Genomic DNA, 21,490 nt, shown 5'->3' on the forward strand with positions numbered 1-21,490 from the left:
CGCCGTGCCACATTGTTGACTGTGGGGTTAAATTACCTGGAGACGGACCCCGGCAGAGCAGACGCCAACTCGTGACTCAGGCAGGGATCATGTCCCGGCCCCATGCACCCTTAGCCCATGCAAATTTACAAGATGCCTGGAGCTGGGGCTGCTTCCACCAGCAGCAAAAGCACATCACCAGGAACAGGGCAGGTTTCATCTTCCTGCAGGAGGATGGGTGCTGGCAGAGTGGCAAACGCTGATGTGAGCAGGGCAGCCATGCCAGGTGGGCGAGCTGGGCCCATTCAAACCATCCCCAGCTTGACATTGCCAGGGGCAGTGAAGTGTCCTGAGCCACCAGATGTGCCATGGGAAGGGTATCCCGGACAGGCTGAAGGGACTGGGGTTATACAGCCCCAGTACCACCGTGCCCTGGAGCACTGGGAGTGCATGTCAGTGACACTCCCTGACAGCCCCTTGCACAAATGGTGGTCAGATGATCCATCTGCATCCCCAGTGCTGTGGGAGGCTGTGAGGATGGCAGGGTCCGTGGGACAGGGCTGCAGCTGGGCAGGAGCTCCCGTGGCTGTGGGAACATGCAGGGCAGCCCCAGGGCAGGCACCTGCCCAAGGCACAGGCAGCCTGGAGCACCCTTCACTTGAGGAGCAAGAGCTGGAGGAGAACAGTGGCTGGAACAGGCGCAGGAGCTGGGTGGGCAGCAGCAGAGCTGAGCCAGGGCACCCTGTGTGCACTGCTGGCTCCTCCCGGCCTCGGGGCACCAGCAACCCAGGCCAGGGGCTCCATTCAAGCTCATGCCCGTGGCCGGGGCGGTGCAGGGTGAGCTGAGCAGGGACGGGTCATGCCCCACTCTCGGCGAGCGGTACCACTTCATGCCCAGGGCCGATCCCTGAGGGCAGGGCCATGGCGACCCAGCGGCCCGGCGGGCTCAGCGCGGGCCGCCTGCCTGGGGTCCGGCGTGCGGGGGCCGTGGCCAGGGGTGTTTGGCTGCTGTTCCTGCCCGGCGAGCTCTCAGCATGGCCGCCCAGTCTCCTCGAGGCTCCCCCTCCCTGGTCGGCAGCCAGCAGCAGCAGATACCTGATACTCGGGTTGTGCAAGCGCGAAGGGGGAGCCTGGCCCTGCCCGGCCCTTGGGAGCCACCCGGAAGGCCGAGCCCGCCGGCCCCACCTGGAGAGGAGCTTAAAGGCCGGCCGGGCGGCCACAGCGCAGCCGGTTCCTGCACCATGCCCGCGGCCCGCAGCGTCCTCATCTTGGCGGGGCTCCTGGCTCTGTGGGCAGAGCTGCCGGCAGCATCCGCCCAGAATGACACCAGTGAGTATGAGCGCATGGCCCAGCGCGGCTCGTCACGGCATGCCCGGCGAGCGGCCAGCATCCCTCCCTCCCAGCCCCAGGGCAGCCGGCGTGGGGGCCGCGGCGAGCACCGGCCCGTTCCCGGCGCGGTTGGGCTCGGCAGCATCCCTGGACCCAGCCCTGGGGCCGCGGCAGCATCTCCCGGAAAGGGACGCAGCCCTCGCCCTGCCCGGCGCCGGCCGCCCCCGCCTGCCCACGGCCCCACCTTTGCCTTGCAGCCAAAGCCGGCGTGTGCCCCAGCCCGGCGACGGATGCGGTGAACTGCACGGTGGGGTGCCAGTCCGATGGCGACTGCGAGAGCACCCTCAAGTGCTGCCCGGCAGCCTGCGGCAAGGCCTGCCAGAAGCCTGACGGTAACACTCCCTCCTGCTGCTGGCCGTGCTGCCCAGAGTCACTGCCACTGCCACCCAGCCCGTCCCAGCCAGCAGCACGGGTGCTCCAGGGTGCAGCTGTGGCCACAGGCCTGGGTGCCCGATGTGTGTTCAGCTGCAGGACGGGGACTGAGGGCTGCATGGAAGCCCAGCAGGCTCCGGGTGTGCTCCTGCTGGGCCGTGCTCACACCTTCCTCCTCTCAGCCATGCAGGGGCTGAGTGGACAGCCCTAAATGATGCTGGGGCTTGGGTGGAGGGTGGGGTCTGTGCCATTTCCCATTGCAGCCCTTGTTGCCTGCTCAGCCTTGTGGGCAGCTGCCAGCCGAGGATGTGGGGGCACTGTTCTGTTGCTCACCACAACAGTCCTGGACAGTGACCCAAGGAGATGGGTGCAGGAGCTGGAATCCGCAGGTGCAGACAGATGGATGTGACCTGGAGGTTCCAGTGCCTCCATGGCTGCCTGCAGGACAGCGCTGGCTTGGCTGCACCACAGTGGAGGGCAGTGTGGTGCAGAGCCAGAGCTCAGTGCCAATGGCAGGCAGTGGGACAGCGGGGCAGGGGCCCCACACTGCTGGGAAAAGGCTGTTTGGGGGGGCCTGTGATCCTGGCTGAGGCCTAGGCTGCGCCCCCATGCTATGAACAAACAGCCTGGGCCATCCATGGCAGTTGTAGAGGACAGCAGGGCCAAGGCCTCCATCATGTCTGCATACTGCAGCTGTGCATCCTGTGCCAGCCCTGTGTCCCTGAGAGGGAGCACTGGGCACAGGGACTGTTGGGGACCACTATGCTATGTGGCCTCCCTGACATGTCCCCATCAGGTCCAGCTGGCAGGGAGCACCAACAAGCGGATCTATGGGATGGGGAAATGCTGGGTACCGCGGTGGTCCCTCCTCCATGGCAGATAGGGCCAGGGCCATGCCTGCAGCTCTGGGAGCTGCAGGGTAGGCCCGGCCCCCCGTGCCAGGGCCAGCAGGTCTCAGCCATGTTCTTTTGCCTTTCAGAGAAGCCTGGCACCTGCCCACCCGTGAACCCGGGCATCCCCATGCTGGGCGTCTGCTCCAACCAGTGCAAGACCGATGCCAACTGCTCCGGGATCCAGAAGTGTTGCAGGAATGGCTGTGGCAAGGTCTCCTGTGTGACACCCATCCAGTGAGGTCAGTTGGGTGCATTCCAGCCCCAGGGATCCCACAGCACCTCAGCCCAGTGCCTATGCAGCCATCCTGCTCACAGCCTCTGCTCCTTTGCAGGTGCAGCCGCCTCCTGCCAGCCCAGCCACAGGGAAGCTGCTGCCTGATGCCCATCCCTCATGCCCTGGCCGTGGCCCTGCACCTTCCCCCGACTTGGAGCCTTCAGCCTCAGTTTTCTCCCTGGGGTTCTCTGCTCAGGGCAAGACCCCTGCACTCTCACCAATAAAGCAGCTTCTCCCTGACATGCTGTGGCTGCCTCTCCTTCTCACACCATGGCTGCCTTTCTGTTCCATGCTGTGGCCACCTCTCCATCACAAGCCATGGCTGCCTCTCCATCCCATGCCAGGGATGCCTGGAAGGGCTTCACACAAGCAGCAGCATCGACTGACTCTGTCATGCCTGCAAGGGTCCTGTGCCATGCCTGGGGCTGTCCCATGGGTCCATGGCCCCAGCTGTCCCTGCACACTGGCTCCTCCACCTTGGGTCCTCCACCATGCTCAGAGCACAGCTGTCGAGGTGCAGTTGTGTCCCTCAGAGCAGAGGGACTCTCTGCTCCGTGCTCTGCAATGGCCAGGGGACAAACAGGCTGCAGCGTGTGCTGTGTGTGCAGTGTGTGCTCGTATGCAAGCATCACCCAGACTCCTCCTTATCTCTGCCCTCCCAGCCTGGCCATGGCACCCTGCCCACAGCAGAAGCCTGAAGGAGCTTTTGGCAGTGCAAGCCACATGCCACAGTCCCACGCCTGCCCCTGCCACATCCCTCCCCACCTGCTCAAATCTGGGGGGCTCCTGCTCCTGTCCTGCTTTCCCCTGGCACTTCCTGCTCTCCACGGATCTCCAGGGGCCCCATTTCTTCTGTACCTGCCAGCTCCTGCTCCCCGCCCCTGGGATCAGAGCATGTCCCTCCTGCCTGGGAGGGGCTGGCACCTCCAAAGCCCCTGCCCTTGGCAGAGCCATCCCCTGGGACTGAGTGAGCCCAACACCTTGCCCAGCACTGCCCAGGGTCTGGTGCTGGTTCCCCCTCCTCTGCAGTGCAGGTGCAGGCTGTGCCAGCACCACAGCTCCACAGCTGCTCTGCCTGCTCCATGTGGGCCAGGAGGGATCCAATGGACACTGAAGACTGGCACAGGACACTGCTCCCGTGTCCCACCCATGCTCTCAATGGTGTGGTTCTGGGAGTGCTGCTCAGCCCTTGGCACAGCTGCTCACAGGTCACCAGTGACCTGGAAAGGGAGCTGCAGATGTGTCAGCCATGGGCCACGAGCCCAGCACTGCCCCAGGAGTCTCCCCCAAGTTGAATTGTTCATGCCCAGCACTCCCACAGTCCCAGAACCGTGCTGCCATGAGAAGGAGCAGCTTGGCTTGGCCAGCCCCCGCTCCAGCAGGGTTTAAATCCCAGCCCATTGCCCAGAAGTGCATCGACTGCAGCGCAATGCTGGGCCAACACACCCTTCTGGTGCTCCTGGCACTGCTCACCCTGGCCCAGCAGCACAGCCCCAGGGACCAAGGCACTGCTCTCACCCTCACTGCATCCCCACACGGGGCCCTGCAGGGACACTGGACCCCCAGTGCCCCTCCTGCCCCCCACAAAGTGGGTGAGTGCCCGGCGGGGGCGAGCAGAGCCCCCTGGCCCCCCAGCCTGTACTGCCTCTCCGACCATGGCTGCCCTGGTGCTGAGAAGTGCTGCCAGATCGGGAAGGTCTGGACCTGCCTCCTGCCCACCACAGGTACTGCTGCTCACTCCAAGGGATGCCAGCACGAGGGTCGGGCAATGGGTGGGATGTGGGCTGGTGCCTGTGTTGGTGCCCCTGCTGGAGGGGGTGTCCCTGCTCCCTGGGACATGGCTGCATGGCTGCATGGAGCATCTCCCTCTGCAGAGAGCCCGGGCTACTGCCCCCGTGCTGGCAGTGCCATCGGGCCAAGCTGTGGGACAAGATGTCACAACGACACCGCATGCCCCTCGGGGGAGAAGTGCTGCACCCGCGGCTGCTGCACCCGCTGCGTGCTGGCTGAGCCAGGTGAGGTGTCCTGGAGATCCCACCCATACCAGGCTGAGGATGCCCTGGGGCAGCCCCAGGGGTCTGCAGCCCCCATTGCACTGTTGGGGGCTGTGGGCAGTGGGGCCAGGCTGGCTGCAGGCCAAACCCTGAGCCTTTCCTCCAGCCAAACCTGGGCTCTGCCCACGGAAGCGTGCCCAGAGCAGAGCTGCTGCCTGCCCCAACCGCTGCACCGATGACCGGGACTGCCCTGGGGAACACAAGTGCTGCTTCTCCGGCTGTGGGCTGGCCTGCACCCCTCCAGACACAGGTACAGCCCTGCCAGCCCTCTCTGGTCCCCATGTCCAACCCACCACTGCACTGGTGCTAGCCCAGCTGCCCCTGGCAGAGAACAGCGTGTGCCCAGCCCTATTGTGGACAAGGCACAGCGGCTGTGCCTGGCCAGGTGTGCAGCTGGTGGCACCCATCCAGGCCCCAGGGAGTGTGTGCCACTGGCTGTGCCACACGCCTGCCCTGGGCACAGCCCCAGCCCTCAGAGCTGGCCCTTGGGTGCTGTGGGAAGGGATCCCCATGCCCAGCTCCTCCGTGATGGGCAGGAGATGGCTCTGAGTGTGTGAAAGGCTGAACCCCTCCTGAGCCTCCCTCCTGCACCCCCTCAGACTGCAGCCAGAGCAAGGGTTGTCCTTCACCACTCCAGCTACCAGCTGGCATCCCATATTGAGCTGTGACTGGTCTCACTGGGTCAGACAGGTACGGGTGTGAGGCTGGTCACCAAGGTCATCATGGTGCTTGGGGAAGGAAGATGGAGGAGCAGGACAGGGACAGGATGGAGACTGAGGCTGTGCCAGGAGTGGGACTGGGGTCAGAATCCCGGCACAGCTGCACTCTTCCCTGTCACCAGGGAGCCACCGTGCCACAGCGAAGTCTGGCGTGTGCCCCGTGGTGCTGCGGGGCTCCTTGGGGCCCTGCCTGGAGCTGTGTGACACTGACAGTGACTGCACTGGGGACGACAAGTGCTGCACCACTGGCTGTGGCCACATCTGCAAACCACCCACCAAGGGTAAGCCATCAGCACCCTGTGGGGACGAGACCCCTGTGCCCCCTCCCTGCCTGTCACCGTGACCCTCGGGGGGCAATGGGAAGCTGGGGACTGAGCTGCTCTCCAATGGGACACGAGCTCAGTGAGGAGCTCACCCCTGCAGGCAGGGCAGCTCCCCCACCCTGGAGGGTGCCCTGAGCCCCTCACCCCTTTCTCTCTCCACATGTGCCAGCATGGCCAGGACTCTGTCCCCCTGCAGCAGAGGGTGATCAGGCAGCCAAGCGCCTCGTCCTGTGCCTGCAGGACGAGGACTGTCCCCCTGTCCCCCTGCTGCCTGCAGGGCTGCAGCCGGGTCTGCATCCACCCACTGTGGGGTACAGTCCCCTCCAGCCTGCTGCCTCCTGGGTCCAGCCTGGAGGGGACAGAGGGGGGCCAGGGTGGGAGCACCACAGGGCTCCCCATCCCTCAGAGAAGGAGCACTGAGGCATCCTCACTGACCACCTCCCTTGCCTCTTCCAGGTACAGCATAGCTGTGGCCAGGAAAGGCTGCACCAGGAGCTGCCATTTCAGGGTCATCCTCCACCCCACTGCCATTGGACCCCTGGGCTGAGCAGAGGTGCTGGTGCACCCCACACCTCTCCCTGTGCTGGACCCTGTTCCCTGGCAGGATGGCACCAGCAGTGACTCCAATGCTTCTGGTCAGGGTCCCTGGCACCCCCAGCCATGCCATTAAGGGCTGCATGCTGCCTGCACTACCCATGGCCAAGATTCCCAGCAACCCTGCATGAGGCAAAACCCTGCATCCACAATAGCCCCTCTGCCCCACTGCACTGAGACACAATAAACCATCCCACAGGCACCTCTGCTCTGGGTCACCATCCCTGTTCTGTGCTCTGGCTCCCAGAGGCACTGGCAGCCTGGGCTGCAGGAAGGCGCTACCCGAGGGCAGGGAGAGGGTCCCAGGTCCATGCAGGTGACTTCCAGGCATGATCATTCCATGGTAACCATCCTGCTGGGCCTGGGGGCTGCATCATGTCCCCTCAGCAGTCATGGACTGGAAAACCAGTTTCTTCAGATTCCTTGTGCCAAGGAAAGGCTTCTTTGCATCCCAGAGTGTCAAAACCTGGTGGGAAAAGCAGTCACAGGTCAGGCCAGATGGAGCACCCAGCCAAGGACGGGGGCAGGGAGCATCACCCGTGTGCCAGGGACCGCGGCAGGACCTGCTTACTCATGGTGCTGGGTGCCAGGCAGTCCCATGCATGGAAGCTGCCCTTGGCTGAGGAGCAGCACCATGGCAGCAGAGCTGTTAGAACTCCTCACGCTGCTCCCACGGCCATGCCAGGACCAAGCCCTGGGGTCTATCCACAGCCCCCACTCCAGGGAGCAGAGGGGTGAGTGGGGTTGGAAAGAAACCCAGAGAGGGAGTGACAGCCAGCTCCAGCAAGGATGGGGCAGTGCAACGTGAGGGGCAGAAGTGCCTGACCCCACCTGGCCTTCCCAGCCCCACAGGTCACCATGACCCCAAAGCAGGGCTTGGGCAGAGATAAGCGGGGTGGCTGGCAGGGCGCCGGTGGGTTCTGGGAACTGCCCCTCCTCCTGCCCCTCCTGCCCATAGCACAGCCAGCTTCCACAGCAGGCAGCTCAACTTCAGCTGCCCTGCCTCTTCAGGCGCCCCTGCTACAGACTTTAAACCAAGCCCCAGCTCAGCTCCAGACATGCACAACATCCCCAGCAGCAGCATGAGCCCAGGAGTTTTCCTCCTCTTGGGCCTCCTCATCCTCAGGGCAGAGCCGAGCGTAACACCAGAGAAGGGTGGTGAGTACCAGGAGTCAAACCCAGCAGCTGCCAGGCACAGGCAGCCTGGGAGCAGCTCCTCGCATCCCGGCCCCCGTGTCCCTGCTGTGTCCCCTCTGGGACCGTGTCCCAGCTGCCTGCAGCCCCTGCACCGCAGCCCTGCTGCCTGGGGGACCCTGCCCCACCCCAGGGTGCAGGCGTGCATGCCCTCAGCCCCGTGGGCACCCCCTGCACCCCACGGGCGCAGCATCTATCAGCTCCCAGCGGTGCCACGTGCAGCAGGGTCGCTGCTGCATCCCGGGCACAGACCCCTGCTGCCACCCCCCCGCCGTGGGACAGTGCCCGGGGCGGTGGTGCCAGCTGTGGTGTGGCTCTGCCCACACCGAGGCATGGCCGGTGCCTCTTTGTTTGAAGCAGCAGCTGCTGTTTGCAGTGAAACTCCGGCAGCGTCTGTTTGCAGCCCAAACACCCGGAGCGGCTGCTGGCAGAGGCAGCTCTGCCACAGCCCCAGCTGGCAGCAGGAGCCGGGCACAGGCGCCAGCTGGAGCTCACCTGTACCAGAGGCAGGGCTGCCCCAGGTTTCCCAACATGGCCAAGAGGAGCACAGGGTGCCAAGAGGAGGAGGAGGAGAAGGAAGAGGAGGAGACACAGCAGTGAGGAGCATGCTGCTTGCAGTGGGGATGCCTGCTGCAGCAGGATGCTCAAGAATAGAGCCTGACCTCCAGCTGGTGCTGGCTTCACCCTGACAGGGCCAGTGACACTCCTCGTGGCACTTGTGAGGGCACACATGGGCCGTGCCACCCCGCAGCATGACATGCCATGCTACACTGTGCCACACTGTGCTGTGCCATGCAGGTCTCGGTGTGGGGGTCCCGCAGCCCCGGGCCATGGTGCAGAGAAGTCTCCAGCCCCTGGGCTGCAATCCCTGCTGCAGCTCCCTGCAGAGAGACCCGCATCCTGCTTTCCCAGGGATGGAGGATGAGGGGCTCTGGCACTGCCCTGACATTGCCATCCCAACGCAGGGGACTCCCAGAAACCGGGGCGGTGTCCACGGGACTTCATGCGCTGCTTGCGCCTGGAGTCCCCGCTCTGCGCCAACGACTCCAGCTGCCCCGCTGGGCTCAAGTGCTGCCTCTGGGAGTGCCGGCTCCGCTGCATCCCCCCGGCAGAAGGTACGGCACCGCGCTGACACACCTCTGTCCCGGAGCAGCTGCACCCCTCTCCCTGTATGCTATGGAGCAGCCTCCTGTGCGCTGCTAGAGCCTCCTGAGCGCCGCTGGGATCTGTGGATGGGATGGGACACAGGAAGGGCTGCAGCCAGGGCGAGGCACAGGGGTCTGGCAGGGGCAGGTTTCTTGGTGCTGCCCTAGGACACCGCAGTGCCGCCTCACCTCTCGGCCCCTCGGCGCTGCAGAGAAGCCCGGTGCCTGCCCGGCAGCAGCCCCCGAGGGGCTCATTGCCCCCTGCTCCTTCCCCTGCCTGGAGGACAAGGACTGCCTGGGAGCGCAGAAGTGCTGCCCGCTGGGCTGCGGCTCTGCCTGCCTGGAGCCGGCGCAGGGTAAGGACCCGGCGGGGATGGCGGGGAGCCCTGGCTCACCCCAGGGACCCTGTGTGCCATGGTTGTCTCCCTGACGCCCTGGCCCCTGGGGCAGCACATGGTGCTTTCCCTGCCCCGGCGGCTCCCGACAGCTGCCGGGAAAACCCAACGCAGGGACGTGGGCGCAGGCACCAGGAATGTGCGGGTCATGGCAGGAACCAGGGACCCCCGGGGCAGGCAGGGCGGCCAGTGGAGAATGCTGAATCGTCACACCCCTTCTGCCCTGCCAGACCAGCCCAAGCCCAGCGAGGGCCCCACGGTGCAGCCAGGATCATTCCGGGAGCGGTGCCGAGGTGACAGCGACTGCCCCGACGCGCAGAAATGCTGCAACAGCAGCTGCGGCCCCCAGTGCCCGCCGGGAGTGCCGGCCGGTGAGGCAGGACGGGACAGCACGGGACAGCATGGGACAGGATGGGCAGCGAGGGCGGGGACACGGCTCAGAGACCGGGAATGACGCCGTGGGGCTGCAGCCACCATGGCACAGAGCTGTGGCACAAACGGGACCCCTCACCCCATGCTTGCCAGGGTGGGCTCTGCCAGGTCTGGGGTGGAGACACACTGCACAGCCCCCAGGTGGGCACTGGAGCGGGGAGGGAAGGGGACAATGCAACCAGCCTCTGGTGAGGCCACCATCGTGCTCTCATCCTGCTCCACGGTGCAGAGGACACCAGCCCTGCCCCAGTGACCCAAAGGCCGCTGCAGCACCAGTGGGGATGCCTCAAGGACGAGGACTGTCCCCCAGCCCACGTGTGCTGTCACCAGCTGTGCACCAGGCACTGTGGGACAAGCAGCCAAGGTGAGGGGGCTGCGAGCCGCCCCAAAATCTCGACAGCCTCACGTGTCCTGGTCCCCACGGCTGTGTCTCCAAGCAGTGGCACTGCAGCCACCCCACTCCATGCCTGCAGGGAAGGATGGATTCTGCCCGGTCCGTGCCGGGCTCTTCCCCACTTACGACTGCAGAGCCTGGTGCCGGCACGATGGCGAGTGCCCCCGAGAGGAGAAGTGCTGCCTCCGTGGCTGTGATTCCGTCTGCCTGCCCCCGTCCCAAGGTGCCAGATACGGGCAGGAGTGTCCCCCAGCTCCAGGGACTGTGACACTGGGTGGGAACACCCGCTGTTGCTGCTTGCAGTCCCAGCCCCGCTGCCTCCTGCCCGCAGAGAAACCAGGCATCTGCCCTCTGGCTGAGGAGGCTCCGCTGGCCCCGTGTGGCACCGCCTGCACCAAGGACTGGCAGTGCCCGGGGGCTGAGAAATGCTGCGGCAGCAGCAGATGCGGCTCCGTGTGCTCAGCCCCCGAACCAGGTGAGGAGACGGTCGCTAGAGCAGTGATTCCACCGGGAATGCTGTCAAAGCTCCTGGGCACAGGATGGGACAGCGCTGCCGCAGGGCAGGCACTCAGATCCCCGGCTCAGGGCACCTCGAGGCACAAAAGGAGGTGCCTGCAATACAGGGTGGTCCCTCCTCCTGATGTCTCTTCCTGCCCCTCTCAGAAAAACCCGGTGAGTGCCCAAAGGTGAGGCCACAACCCGCATCGGAGCCGTGCACGGAGATGGACTCCTGCAGCCACGACAGGGACTGCTCCCGGCAGGAGAAGTGCTGCTTCTCCGGCTGCGCCATGCGCTGCACCCGCCCTGCCCAAGGTGAGCCCGGCCACCAGCACGGGGAAGCGATGTGACAGCGGGGCTGGGACCCCCGCCCTGGGGCTGGGACCCCCGCCCTCACCCGCGTGCCCTCCTCGGGCAGAGCACCCCGGGCAGTGCCCGCGGGCAGGGCCGTGCTGGGAGCTGCGGCGCGGGCGGCAGTGCCTGGATGACAGCGTCTGCGGGCGAGGGGAGAAGTGCTGTGACACCGGCTGCGGCCGCGAGTGCGTGGCCGTGCCCACAGGTAGAAGGCACAGCCTGTTCGGGGCGGAGCTGGGCGCAGCCCCCCGAGGGCAGCCAGGTGACAGCACGGTGGTGCCCCTGCAGACAGCGGGGACAAAGCTGATGGCCGGTGTGTGGAGGAGTGCCAGGCAGATTCTCAGTGTCCCCGCGGGCAGCGGTGCACCAGCATCGGCTGTGGCCACGTCTGCATGGACATCCCTGGAGGTGAGAACCAGCCAGGCCCTCCGGGAGATGTGTGTGGCTGCCCTGGAGTGCCCCGTGGTGAGGTGGCCCAGGCCAGATGTGCCCCAGCTGGCTGATTACCTTGCAGGCAGAGTGGGAGTGTGCCCCATCCCCAGGGAGGGGGGCACGTGCCTGGACCTGTGTGACTTCGACGAGCAGTGTCCCTGGGGCCACAAGTGCTGCAGTAACGGCTGTGGCCACGTCTGCACACCAGCCTCTCTGCAAGGTCAGCCCCTCACACCGCCCAGCCCAGCAGGGACAGAGCCCAGGTCCCCTTGGCACCCACCCCGGGGCATCCTGGCCCTTCATCCCCAGTGAGCACCCCTCACCATGACCGCACTGGAACCCTGAGCTGGCTCTGCCAAGGCAGCTGTGCCTGTGGGGGTCTCACACCCTCCACAGATATGATCTGCCCCATCCTTCTTTCCATGCCTCCCCTTCTTTCTGTGCGAGTGATGAGCACACACAGCCTCAGCTTAGTCACCAGGTGACCATGCTGCCCTGCCCACAGAGCAGGACACTGTGGCTGTGCCCCAGCCCAGTGCTGGGCGCTGCTCAGAGGAATGTGAGGCCGACTCTCAGTGTCCCTGGGGACAGAGGTGCACCCGCACCTCCTGCAGCCGTGTCTGCATGGACGCTCCTGGAGGTGAGGCACAGCAGACCCAGTGCTGCCCCAGGAGACGTGGGGTGTCTCAGCCAGGTGGTCCATGGCAGGATGCTCTGCCCTACAGGCAGAGCTGGAGCGTGCCCCATGCCTGGGGGTGGTGGGACCTGCCTGGACCTCTGCAGCCTGGATGAGGAATGTCCCTGGGGTCACAAGTGCTGCAGCAACGGCTGTGGTCACGTCTGCATGCGGGTGTCTGGTGGTAAGGAGGCCTGTGGCCAGCATAGACCCCCAGGGCTAACACCAGGTCATGCAGGGTGCCAGCTGACCTGTATGCAGGGCAGAGCCCTCGGCATGCTGCCAGCTCAGCATCACTGTGAGGCCAGTTCCCACTGCTGCCCCAGCAGATGCATTTGCAGGGCGAGGGGATCTGAAGTGATGCAGAGTGGGATGGAGCTGGCCAGCGTGGCTGCAATCATGGCCGCTGGTCCCTTACTCCTGCAGTCTCTTTGCTCCCTAAAAGCACGTCCTCCTTTTCAGATGCTGCATGATGGGAGAGCAGCTCCTCTGCAGCAGGAAGTTAGGGGACATGGGACAGTCATGAGCCCCAGCTGGTCTGTCCCCTCCCCACCACCTCCAGCAATAAAGTGTGTGCTTGACTGGCCCCAGCTGCCCCATGTGGTCCTGGAGTGACCTTGAAATCACCTGAGGCCTCCAGGGCCAGGAGGTTCAGCCAGAGTTGGTGCCACAGGACCAGTGAAGCAGTGCAGACACAGACCAGGGGCAGGGCAGGTGGGGACAGGCACCACCCCAGGTGTCCATTGAGGCAGGAGCTGTTCCTCCTCCATTCAGTGGCTTCAGCTCCCAGTCAGGTCATGTTGGCAGCTGGAAGGCAGGGCAGGGCTGGGAGCCCGTCCGTGGCAATGGAGGCTGCAGGGTGGTGGCTGGGTGCCACCTGCCGTGCCATGCTGCTGGAGGCACCCACCACCCATCCCCATGAGGGAGGAGTGCCCAGAGGGACGGGCACTGTCTGCTCCTGCCAGCACAGGCAGGAAGGACCAGACCCAGACGTGCTCATCCAGGGACCTGTCCGTGTATTGTCACAGTCCAAGGGGAGGGACAGGCTCCTCGGCTCAGGCACCAGGCATAGGAGGGGGCATCCATGCTGGCATGGGCACATGTCCCTGTCTTTAGGCCAGTGAACCTCCCAGGCAAGCCACAGCCCCCAACATGGCCACCCAGACCCACAGACCTCATTGCCACCAGCCCCATGGGCTGCCTGTAAGGTTGGGGATGAGGCCACCAGCAGCAGCTTCCCCCAGGCAGGGTCTGTGCAGAAGCCACCACTGCCCAGACCAGCACTGCCGGGCACCTGGAACTGAGAGCTGGGGCATCAGGGGAGCAGCTGCCACCTGTGGCCCATGGCCCACAGCACACTGCTAGTTACTGACGTGGGAACAGGCCTGGAAGCACTCGCCCTTGGTCTCAAAGTTGTTCCTGTTGCCGCCGCAGCCGCCGTAGATGAACTCCTCACACTGCTGGCTGGAGGCGTTGAAGAAGAAGCGGCGGAACAGAGCCTTGCAGTTGCCACAGACTGAGGGCAGGTAGCAGAAGTCTGCACGATCCAAAGGGGACAGGCTGAGCCAGGGCAGGGGGACACATCACCACGCTCAGCGCTCTCACGCCCTCAGACAGCCCTGCACAGTTCTGGTTCCCTTTTACTGCCTTACCCTTGGTGCCCAGAGCACACAGCTCTGCTCCCACCTGCCCCCAGCCCCACACACCAGCAGATTCCCCATAGCACAGTGTGCTGACCCCCCCAGGGTCTGCAAGACACATCAAGAGCTCAGGAACTGCCCAGGAGCACCCCAGGGACCCCACCTCCCTTCCCAGTTTGCTCCCCCATGTCAGCCAACACCTCTCCTGTCACCCACCCCTGTGAGTGCCACGCTGCCACTCCAGAGCCCCACAGAGTCCTCACCCAGCACTGGCTCCTGGCACGTGTGGCCACACTTGCTGGGACAGCACTTGGTGACTCCCTGGCAGTCGGCATCGCTGGTGCAGCGCGAGCAGGAGGCACCCATGTGGCAGGAGCCACAGTCCTTGTCCAGCAGGTCCTCCACCTCTGGGATGTGGTAGCAGTAGCCAGGCTTTGCTGCAGGACACAGTGGCCAGGAGGCTGCTGAGAGGCACACAGCAGGGGCCACAGCAGCCCCCCAGTGCCCCAGGCTCCCACAGCCCCACACTTGTAGGCACCTGGCAGCAGATGGGGCAGTGGGAAGCACTGGGCAGCAGTGGCACCCAGAGCACCCCCATCCCCAGGCCATGACCTGGCCACACTCACCCATCCCCAGCTCCTCTCGTCCCGTTGGGTGCGGGGCCGGGCTGGACCGCCTGGCCAGGGGGAGCAGGGCAGCAAGGAGGAGAAGACAGCCAGGTGGCAGCTCCATGGTGCCCTGGATGGCCGGGTCTGGCCCCGGGTGTGGTGGGCTGGGATTTAAGGTGTGCAGGAGGGGCGGAGGGAGCAGGGCTGGTGCCTAAACCAAGCTCATACCTGCCATGCAGGTAATGAGCCACACCCGGGCAGGGCCTGGTCTCCCTGGTGGCATCCTGGCCACAGCCCTGGAGCTGGGGGGACCGGTAGGACAGGACAGCTGTCCCGGCACAGCCCTCAGGGAGCCCAGCTGGGTGGCAGCAGCACAGCCAGGCTGGGCTGGGGACAGCACCAGCGGCTGCCACAGCCGCCTGAGGACAAGCTTGTCTTGGGGAAGGTTGGCACTGGCCTCTCCATTGCTGGGGATGATGACAGTGCCATGCCAGGGCATGGAAAGCTGCCAGCTCTGGGGCAGCCATCAGCCAGGGAAGGGCTGGGGCACAGCACGCTGCAGCACCGCTCTCCCTGTGCTCCCTGTGGTGCAGGTCCTGGGGAAAGGCTGTGCCTGTGATGAATCCCTTATGGCTTTCCCCCGTGCTGAATCCCCTATGGCTTTCCCCCGTGCTCCCTCCCGTCTGGCAGACAGCATCCCAGGCAGGACGGCCCACGCTCAGGGCTGAGCCTGTGGGTATCACCTCGCTGCCTACCATCGTGCCTGTGGAAGGCACGTCCCGCTGATGCTCCCATCCATTCCCTCCTGTCCCTTTGTCACCTCCTTCATCACCCTCTCTCGGTTTGGGGCCGTCCCTTCACCCGCCCCCCTCCCGCGGCACAGCAGCGTGGTGCCGTGCCCTGTGCCCTGCGCCCTGCGGCAGATCCCAGCTCCTGGCAGCAGGGCGGGGGTCCAGGGGCTCCATCGTGCCTGGGTGGCCCTCGGGGCTGGGACACGGCTCGCGGCCAGCTCAGCTTCCCGGCGAGGGGCCCCGGGCGCCGGCACCCGTGGGTGGGCGTGGGGTGAAACCTGCCAAAGGAGGCAGAAGCACATTGAGATGTTCCCATTCAACAAGAATAATTGTTATCCTAATTACTGCCGTAATTATTGTCCCAAGGGGGAAGCGGAGGGCGAGGAAAGCTCCGTGGGGAGGGGCCAGGAGAGTCGGCTGGGGTTGGGAGGGCGGTGCCGCCCCCCGCCCACGCCCCACCGCCGCTTTTCCTGCCCGTCCTGAGAAGCCCCAGGATGAGGTCGTGGCAGTGTCCCCGCTCGGGACACGGTGACGTGGCCAGTGCTGAGCAGGAGTGGGAGCAAATCCGGAGGGACGTGCCGGAGGCGCAGAGTCAGGGTGGGCAGTGGGAAAAATACCCTTGCACAGGGACTTAGCGGCCACCCTCGGTGGCCCCAGCGCCAAAATCCAAGGGGCTGAATTTTCCTGCTGTTTCCCCGGGGAATCGCAGGTGATCACTGGATGAACGGATTGGGTCTTCCAGAGCAGCCCTGCCTGTCCCTGCACCGGCAGTAGCAGCATGGCCAGGCTGGATGGATGGATCCACACCACGGTGGATGCAGGGACGGTGCCAGAGATGAGGGGGGCTGCTCCCAGGTAGATGTTGAGGTTTCACATGACAGAAAACCACTTCCAGAGGAGGACCTGTGCCGTACCCCCTTGTCCTGCCCCGACACAGGGTAAGCGATGGGCACAGCCGGGAGGGCAGAGCCACCCGCCAGACCTCCTCCATGGGAAAGCAGTGACGGGGTGCCCGGGGAACACCCAGGAATGCAGCACCTCCCAGGAATGCGGCACCCAGCAGGGACAGGGACAGGGACAGGGACAGGGACAGAGGCAGCCTGTGCCATGGGGATGATGTTGCGGCCAGGCAGGAGCGGAGCCGAGGGGCTGAGCAGGAGCGCAGGGAGCCTGGAGGGCACACACACGTGTCCACACCTGGCTGCCACGTGTGCACACACACTCAGACACGTGCAGAGCGAACCCTCCTTCCTCTGCCAGGGACGGGCACTCCCGGAAGGCTCTGTCAGGGAAAGCCCCGGCAGCTCCGGTGCCGTCCTTGCCACACCTTGCAGCGTGCACTGCGGCCATGGAAGGGGCAGAGGCAGCCTGAGCACCGTGTGACGGGAATGTGAGCCCCCGGAGCCGCTGCTGCAGCCCCGCAGTGCCCAGCAGAGCCCCCAGCCCTGTCCCCAGCAGCAGGAGCCGGTGCCCCTGGAGCTTTCCTGTCCCCAGGTGCTGGGCCAGCTGGGCAGCGCCTGGCCAGGAGATGCAGGGCTCAGGGGCCGGTGGCAGCGGGGGGCTGTGGACCGTGTCCGGTCACAGGACGTCCCTCGCGAACCAGCGATTGTTCCCGGAGGCAGAACAATGCCCGGAGAGCTGCCAGGGCACCACGGGCTGCTCCACAGCGCCCGGCCCGGGGAGCCTCCTGCGCTGTTTCACCAGGCCGGCCCCGAGCACGGTCCCCCGGCCCTTTGGTGCTGCCTGCCCCCTTGCTGTCTCCTGCAGCCGGAGGGGCACTGGCTGCTCTTGCCTTGTGGCACAGCGGGGCTCACCTGGGGCTGCACGGAGCAGCAGCACCTTCCTGCCTCCCGCGAGGCTCGTCCAGCCCAGCTGCCCGCGGGAGGGAGGGAGGGAGGGAGGGAGGGGACGGGAAGGTTCACGCTCGGATGGAGCGTGTCAGGTGCTGGGGCATGGGCCAGGTCATGGGCACCAACCTTGTGCCCCAGGAGGATTTAAACCTCTGCCTGTGCCCAGGGAGGCAGCCCCCACACTGCCCATCCACGCCATGAGGCTGCTGTCCCTGCTCCTGCTCCTGGGGCTCTGCTGCCTCTGGGCCCGGCTGGTCTCCCCAGGTGAGTGTGGGTGGGCACAGGTGGGCACAGGTGGGCACAGGTGGCTGTGGGAGCCAATGGAACCATGCTGCAGGAGGATGTGCAGCCATGGGCACAGAGACCACTGTGACTATGGCTGGGAGTGCAGCATCCCACCTGTGCTGTCTCCCCTGCATCTTTGCATGCTGCAGAAATGATGCAACCCCCCCACAGCTCCCTGGGAGAGGTGTCTGGGGTCTCTGGAGCCCTCACCCTCAGGGTCCCACTGTGGGGCTGCCAGATGTGCCCAGTCATGCTACAGAGTGAGGGCCTGAACACGGATTCCTGTCTTTCCCAGAATTCACCTAGCCCCCACCTGGACCTGGACCAAGGACCCAGTCTGTGCAGCCAACCCACACCAGACAGCCAGACAACAGCTGGACAGCTGGACAGCCAGCCATGGAGGGCTCCATCAGCTGCTGGATAATCACCCAGCCTCCCAATCCCACCTCAGCACCCTCAGCTCTGTGCTTGCCATAGGGGTCTCTGTGCCCCCCACCCCCAGTAAACCCAGTCTGATGAACAATGTCTGGCTCCTGCTGCATCTGTCTCCTGGTGAGCCCCCAGCTTCTGAGAGACCATCAGTCCCTGTGGGAGGGATGGGGTCCCTGCTCAAGCTTTGGGAGGAAGCTTGGGGAGCATCAGGGAGCCCCAGACCCTATGGGGAGGTTTCCTCTGGTCCAGAGATGCTCTGTGGGTCCTGGGTGGGAGTGTGCCTGGGGCTGTCTCTGGGGGTCTCCCACAGGGAACAGAAGCATTTTGCTGTGTAGAGGGCCCTGCTGAGCCCACCCTGGGCAGGAGCAGCACCAGAGGGTCCCTGTGCAGGGACAGGGCTGGGGCAGGCACTGACCAAGGACAGCTTGTCACACCCAGCCAGTGGCCACTGTGGGGTTTATTAGGAAAGAGAAGGTCCTGCCCAAGACACCACTGGTGCCCAGGACCAGCCCTGGTAGAGTGAGGCAGAGGAAGAGGTTCCTGCACCCACATTCTGTGGGCTCTCCTCACCTCACACGCTCCTTGTAACCTTCTGGCATCAGTCAACAAGTGTAATCACTGTCACCAGCACCATCACTGTAACCATCATCATCATCAGTGTTAAAGAAAGTTTTGACACCAGGCTCTCATCTCCATCAGATAGATTTATTGGCACAGATCAATCATGAAATCTGGTAGCTGGAGCTGCAGCCTCAAAAGGAGGACCCCAAACAAAGAAATCTCTGGGTAATTTTACCCTTAGAGTGTAAACTCCCCATCCCCCACGTGACAGTCCAGATCAAGAGTCTTGTTAGGCTCTGGGGTCTTCTCACTCTTCCTTTCCTCACTGTTTTGTTACCAAGTGGCTGCCATGGGGTCATTTTCACACCCTCTGAGGTCAGTTTTGGTGGGGGTTTCACTCAGATCTGTGGTCCATGTTACAATATGGTTGTAACAGTTCATACACCATGATCCATGGGCTGTCCACTCCAGCTATTCATTTTTAAGCAACATTTAAGCTACAGCTTTGTCTATTCTAGTATTAATGTTGAGATCGTCAGCCCTGGGTTTCACTATTCTCTTTTACCTACACAACACACCCACTATGGTTCAGATAAAGTTCAACTTGCACCTAACAGGTCCAGCTCCTGATATCAAACAAGCCCTCAGCTACTTTCAAATAATAGAAAATTTTCAGCAGTCACGATCACCACAGTCATCACCACTGTTGTCATCATCATCATCGCCATCATCTGCCTCCCTGTCAGATCCAGGATTCTTTCCCTCCTCAAGCTTCCCTGGCTTCTCCCCCAGCACAGACCTCTCCCAGATGCCTCCAGCTTCCCACCAGCCCCCAGCTCCTCTGCTGTCTCCAGCTTTCCTACAACCTCTAGCTTTTCCCGAGTCACAGTCTGCTTCACATTCTGGGGTTTCTTTCTCTTAATTTGGTTCCTTGCCAGGGGAATTACTATAAACAATCAGCAAGTGTTTACACTCCACTGGGAGTTTGTTAAAGGTATACTGTCTCTTCTCAAGGAAATGCCAATTTTTGTTTTCTCCTCTAATAAGGGGCCTACAAAGGACACATTTTTCATATCCAGTGCTGCCATCCACGGGTGTGTGGCTGCAGAAATCCCATTTTGTGCTGCAGCAGAAGCTGGGTATTGTGGAACATTAGTGATTGTTGAAGCAGGGAGTGCAGGTGCTGCACAGAGCACACACTGCAGCCTCCTGAATTCAGGGGCAGGGCTGGCATTTGAGCCACAGGGCCATGCCCTGCTGGACAGCAGACACCAGGTTTGGCCTTTCAGAACACCAAAACCCAAATGTTTCATTGTGATCTCTAAGTGCACAGCAAGTGGCTGACATACACTTCATGCCAACACGTGCTCTTGCCCAGGGGCTGTGAATTACCCTGGCTGGTTTGGCTTTTGGCACTTGTTCTGTTTACTCCAGTAACTTTACTCTTTGCTGACCAGGCTGAACACCCAACAACATTCTGTTAAAATTGAATCTCGTGCTCCCATGTCTGTTAAAAATTGCATTAATTTTTGTCCAATAGCATCAGAATGTCTGGACCATTATTGTGTCTGCCTTAATAGGATTTCGATTGCCAGATTTCAGTCTGGCCTGGCTTACAGCCATAGGGCTCTTGCAGATCAGTCATCTAAATCAAATCAAATGGGGCTGGTTTGGAGTATAATTTCCCACTCTATCCTAAGGTCCACTGGTTTCTTCTGTTTCTCTAATGAGCCTGGTTTCATATTCAGGGGGATTTGAAGGAAACAAAGAACAATCTCCTCCAGGTTCACTATGGTCAGGGCTACCCCAAATGTTTCCAATCTCATTCTTCAGGGGATAAAAGTTAGTTTTCTAATCTAGACAATGTCAGAGGACATTGTCTATATTAGAAAGGACAGAGAGTTCACATAAATATAACTTCAGTCTTTTCTTCTGACTTTTTTTTTCTTTTCTTCCTGTAGCTTTTCTTCCTGTTTATGCAGCTTCTCAATTTTCAAAGACAATAATACAGCTTCTTTCCAACCTTCTATTTCTCTCTCAGATCTTGTTTCTCTGTGCTATAGTTTTTCCTGTCCTAACAGGCAGCTTCTGTGCAAGTGTCTAATATCTTACAAAAAATTCCTTTGCTCTTTTCATCTTTTATACAGTCCCTGGCCACCTTTAGCTTTTCTTCCACAGCTTTCCAATCCTGCCAGTTTTCATTATGTGGAGCACAATTTTGAAAGAAAATCATTGAACACATTGCTCTGCCTTTTCCCTCAGCCTTGGCATGTCAGTAGCCCACAACACTAAATCTCCTGTAATGCAGGGTCAATGGATATAAATTAAAACAATTGCTGGCTGCCCATTGATAACAGGACTCACATAATTTGTCCAGATTGGAGTGGGGCAGTTGCAGGTGAAGTAGCAGTGAGCATAGAAAGCAAAGCAACAGGAACAGACAGTGGAAAATCCTTTTCAGTGGGCATACAGAGAGGAGCAGGGTCTGGGCTAGAATTTACCTCAGGATATCATGTACCAACCCCACTCCTGAGATGCTGCTTTTCCCAAGCTCAGTTATCCCATCCATATCAATCTGCCCTGTGTACCAGTCCTGTACCATGTGTTGAAGGCAAATCAAAACAGTCTCTTTGAAACCCCCTGTGTGGGCCACACTTCTGCAGGTTTTGCCCCAGCATGTCAAGTAATATATGGCCATTCCTCCTGCCATAAAATCACTGTGAGTTTCAGGGATCACTTAGCAATGCCAACTATCTTCCCCCTGTTCTGTAGTGCCTCAGCTAAGGGCATCCCCTTCTTTATGAGGTACATAGCTCATCTTTCCCAAAACCCACAAAACTCAAACTTGTAGAAGGTAGGACTTGAACCTCCTTTAGAGATTTGACACTTCCTTACTCAGAGTTCCTGGGTGAAACCATCCACTGCTGCAAATTTGGATATCTGGTGCTTGGAAGAAAATGGGCAAGTGAACAAGTGCCCTGCTTGAGTTGCCAAGCTGGTAAAGAAATTTCTGACACTAAGCTCTCATACTCACTAGATACATTTATTGGCACAGATCAAGCATGAAATTTGGTAGCCTGAGCTGGATGCCACAAAAGAGGAACTCAAAAATCTCTGAAAATCCCAGGGCAATTACATCCTTACAATCTAAAATCTCCACCCCCCATAATAAGAATCATTTTCATTGCTATTGGGGTGATCATATT

General features: G+C 62.1%; 2 protein-coding genes across 2 annotated transcripts; both read left to right on the plus strand.

Moving 5' to 3' along the window:
- The first annotated feature begins 1,060 nt into the window (after positions 1–1,060).
- On the plus strand, positions 1,061–3,147 carry LOC115912055 (WAP four-disulfide core domain protein 2-like). Its single transcript, XM_030963400.1, has 4 exons — positions 1,061–1,308; positions 1,566–1,700; positions 2,720–2,872; positions 2,966–3,147. The coding sequence occupies exons 1-3, from the start codon at positions 1,221–1,223 to the stop codon at positions 2,869–2,871; spliced, it is 375 nt and encodes a 124-aa protein (XP_030819260.1). The 5' UTR covers positions 1,061–1,220; the 3' UTR covers position 2,872; positions 2,966–3,147.
- Positions 3,148–4,744: 1,597 nt separating this feature from the next.
- Positions 4,745–13,241, plus strand: LOC115912164 (balbiani ring protein 3-like). The gene is made up of 15 exons (XM_030963573.1): positions 4,745–4,922; positions 5,068–5,211; positions 5,803–6,019; positions 7,556–7,755; positions 8,757–8,906; positions 9,149–9,292; positions 9,562–9,702; positions 9,993–10,127; positions 10,237–10,380; positions 10,489–10,632; positions 10,821–10,970; positions 11,074–11,214; positions 11,298–11,417; positions 11,947–12,117; positions 13,234–13,241. The coding sequence occupies exons 1-15, from the start codon at positions 4,745–4,747 to the stop codon at positions 13,239–13,241; spliced, it is 2,187 nt and encodes a 728-aa protein (XP_030819433.1).
- The last annotated feature ends 8,249 nt before the right edge of the window (positions 13,242–21,490 follow it).

This window comes from Camarhynchus parvulus, chromosome 20, assembly GCF_901933205.1.
Source record: "Camarhynchus parvulus chromosome 20, STF_HiC, whole genome shotgun sequence".
NCBI classification, from domain to species: domain Eukaryota; kingdom Metazoa; phylum Chordata; class Aves; order Passeriformes; family Thraupidae; genus Camarhynchus; species Camarhynchus parvulus.

Bases quoted from the DNA above. Each gene is read 5' to 3' on its own strand.
- LOC115912055 (XM_030963400.1), top strand. From the start codon at position 1,221: ATGCCCGCGGCCCGCAGCGTCCTCATCTTGGCGGGGCTCCTGGCTCTG. The intron at 1,309-1,565 runs GTGAGTATGAGC...TTTGCCTTGCAG, and splicing joins ATCCGCCCAGAATGACACCA to CCAAAGCCGGCGTGTGCCCC. The intron at 1,701-2,719 runs GTAACACTCCCT...TTTGCCTTTCAG, and splicing joins GGCCTGCCAGAAGCCTGACG to AGAAGCCTGGCACCTGCCCA.
- LOC115912164 (XM_030963573.1), top strand. From the start codon at position 4,745: ATGGCTGCATGGCTGCATGGAGCATCTCCCTCTGCAGAGAGCCCGGGC. The intron at 4,923-5,067 runs GTGAGGTGTCCT...CCTTTCCTCCAG, and splicing joins CTGCGTGCTGGCTGAGCCAG to CCAAACCTGGGCTCTGCCCA. The intron at 5,212-5,802 runs GTACAGCCCTGC...CCCTGTCACCAG, and splicing joins CTGCACCCCTCCAGACACAG to GGAGCCACCGTGCCACAGCG.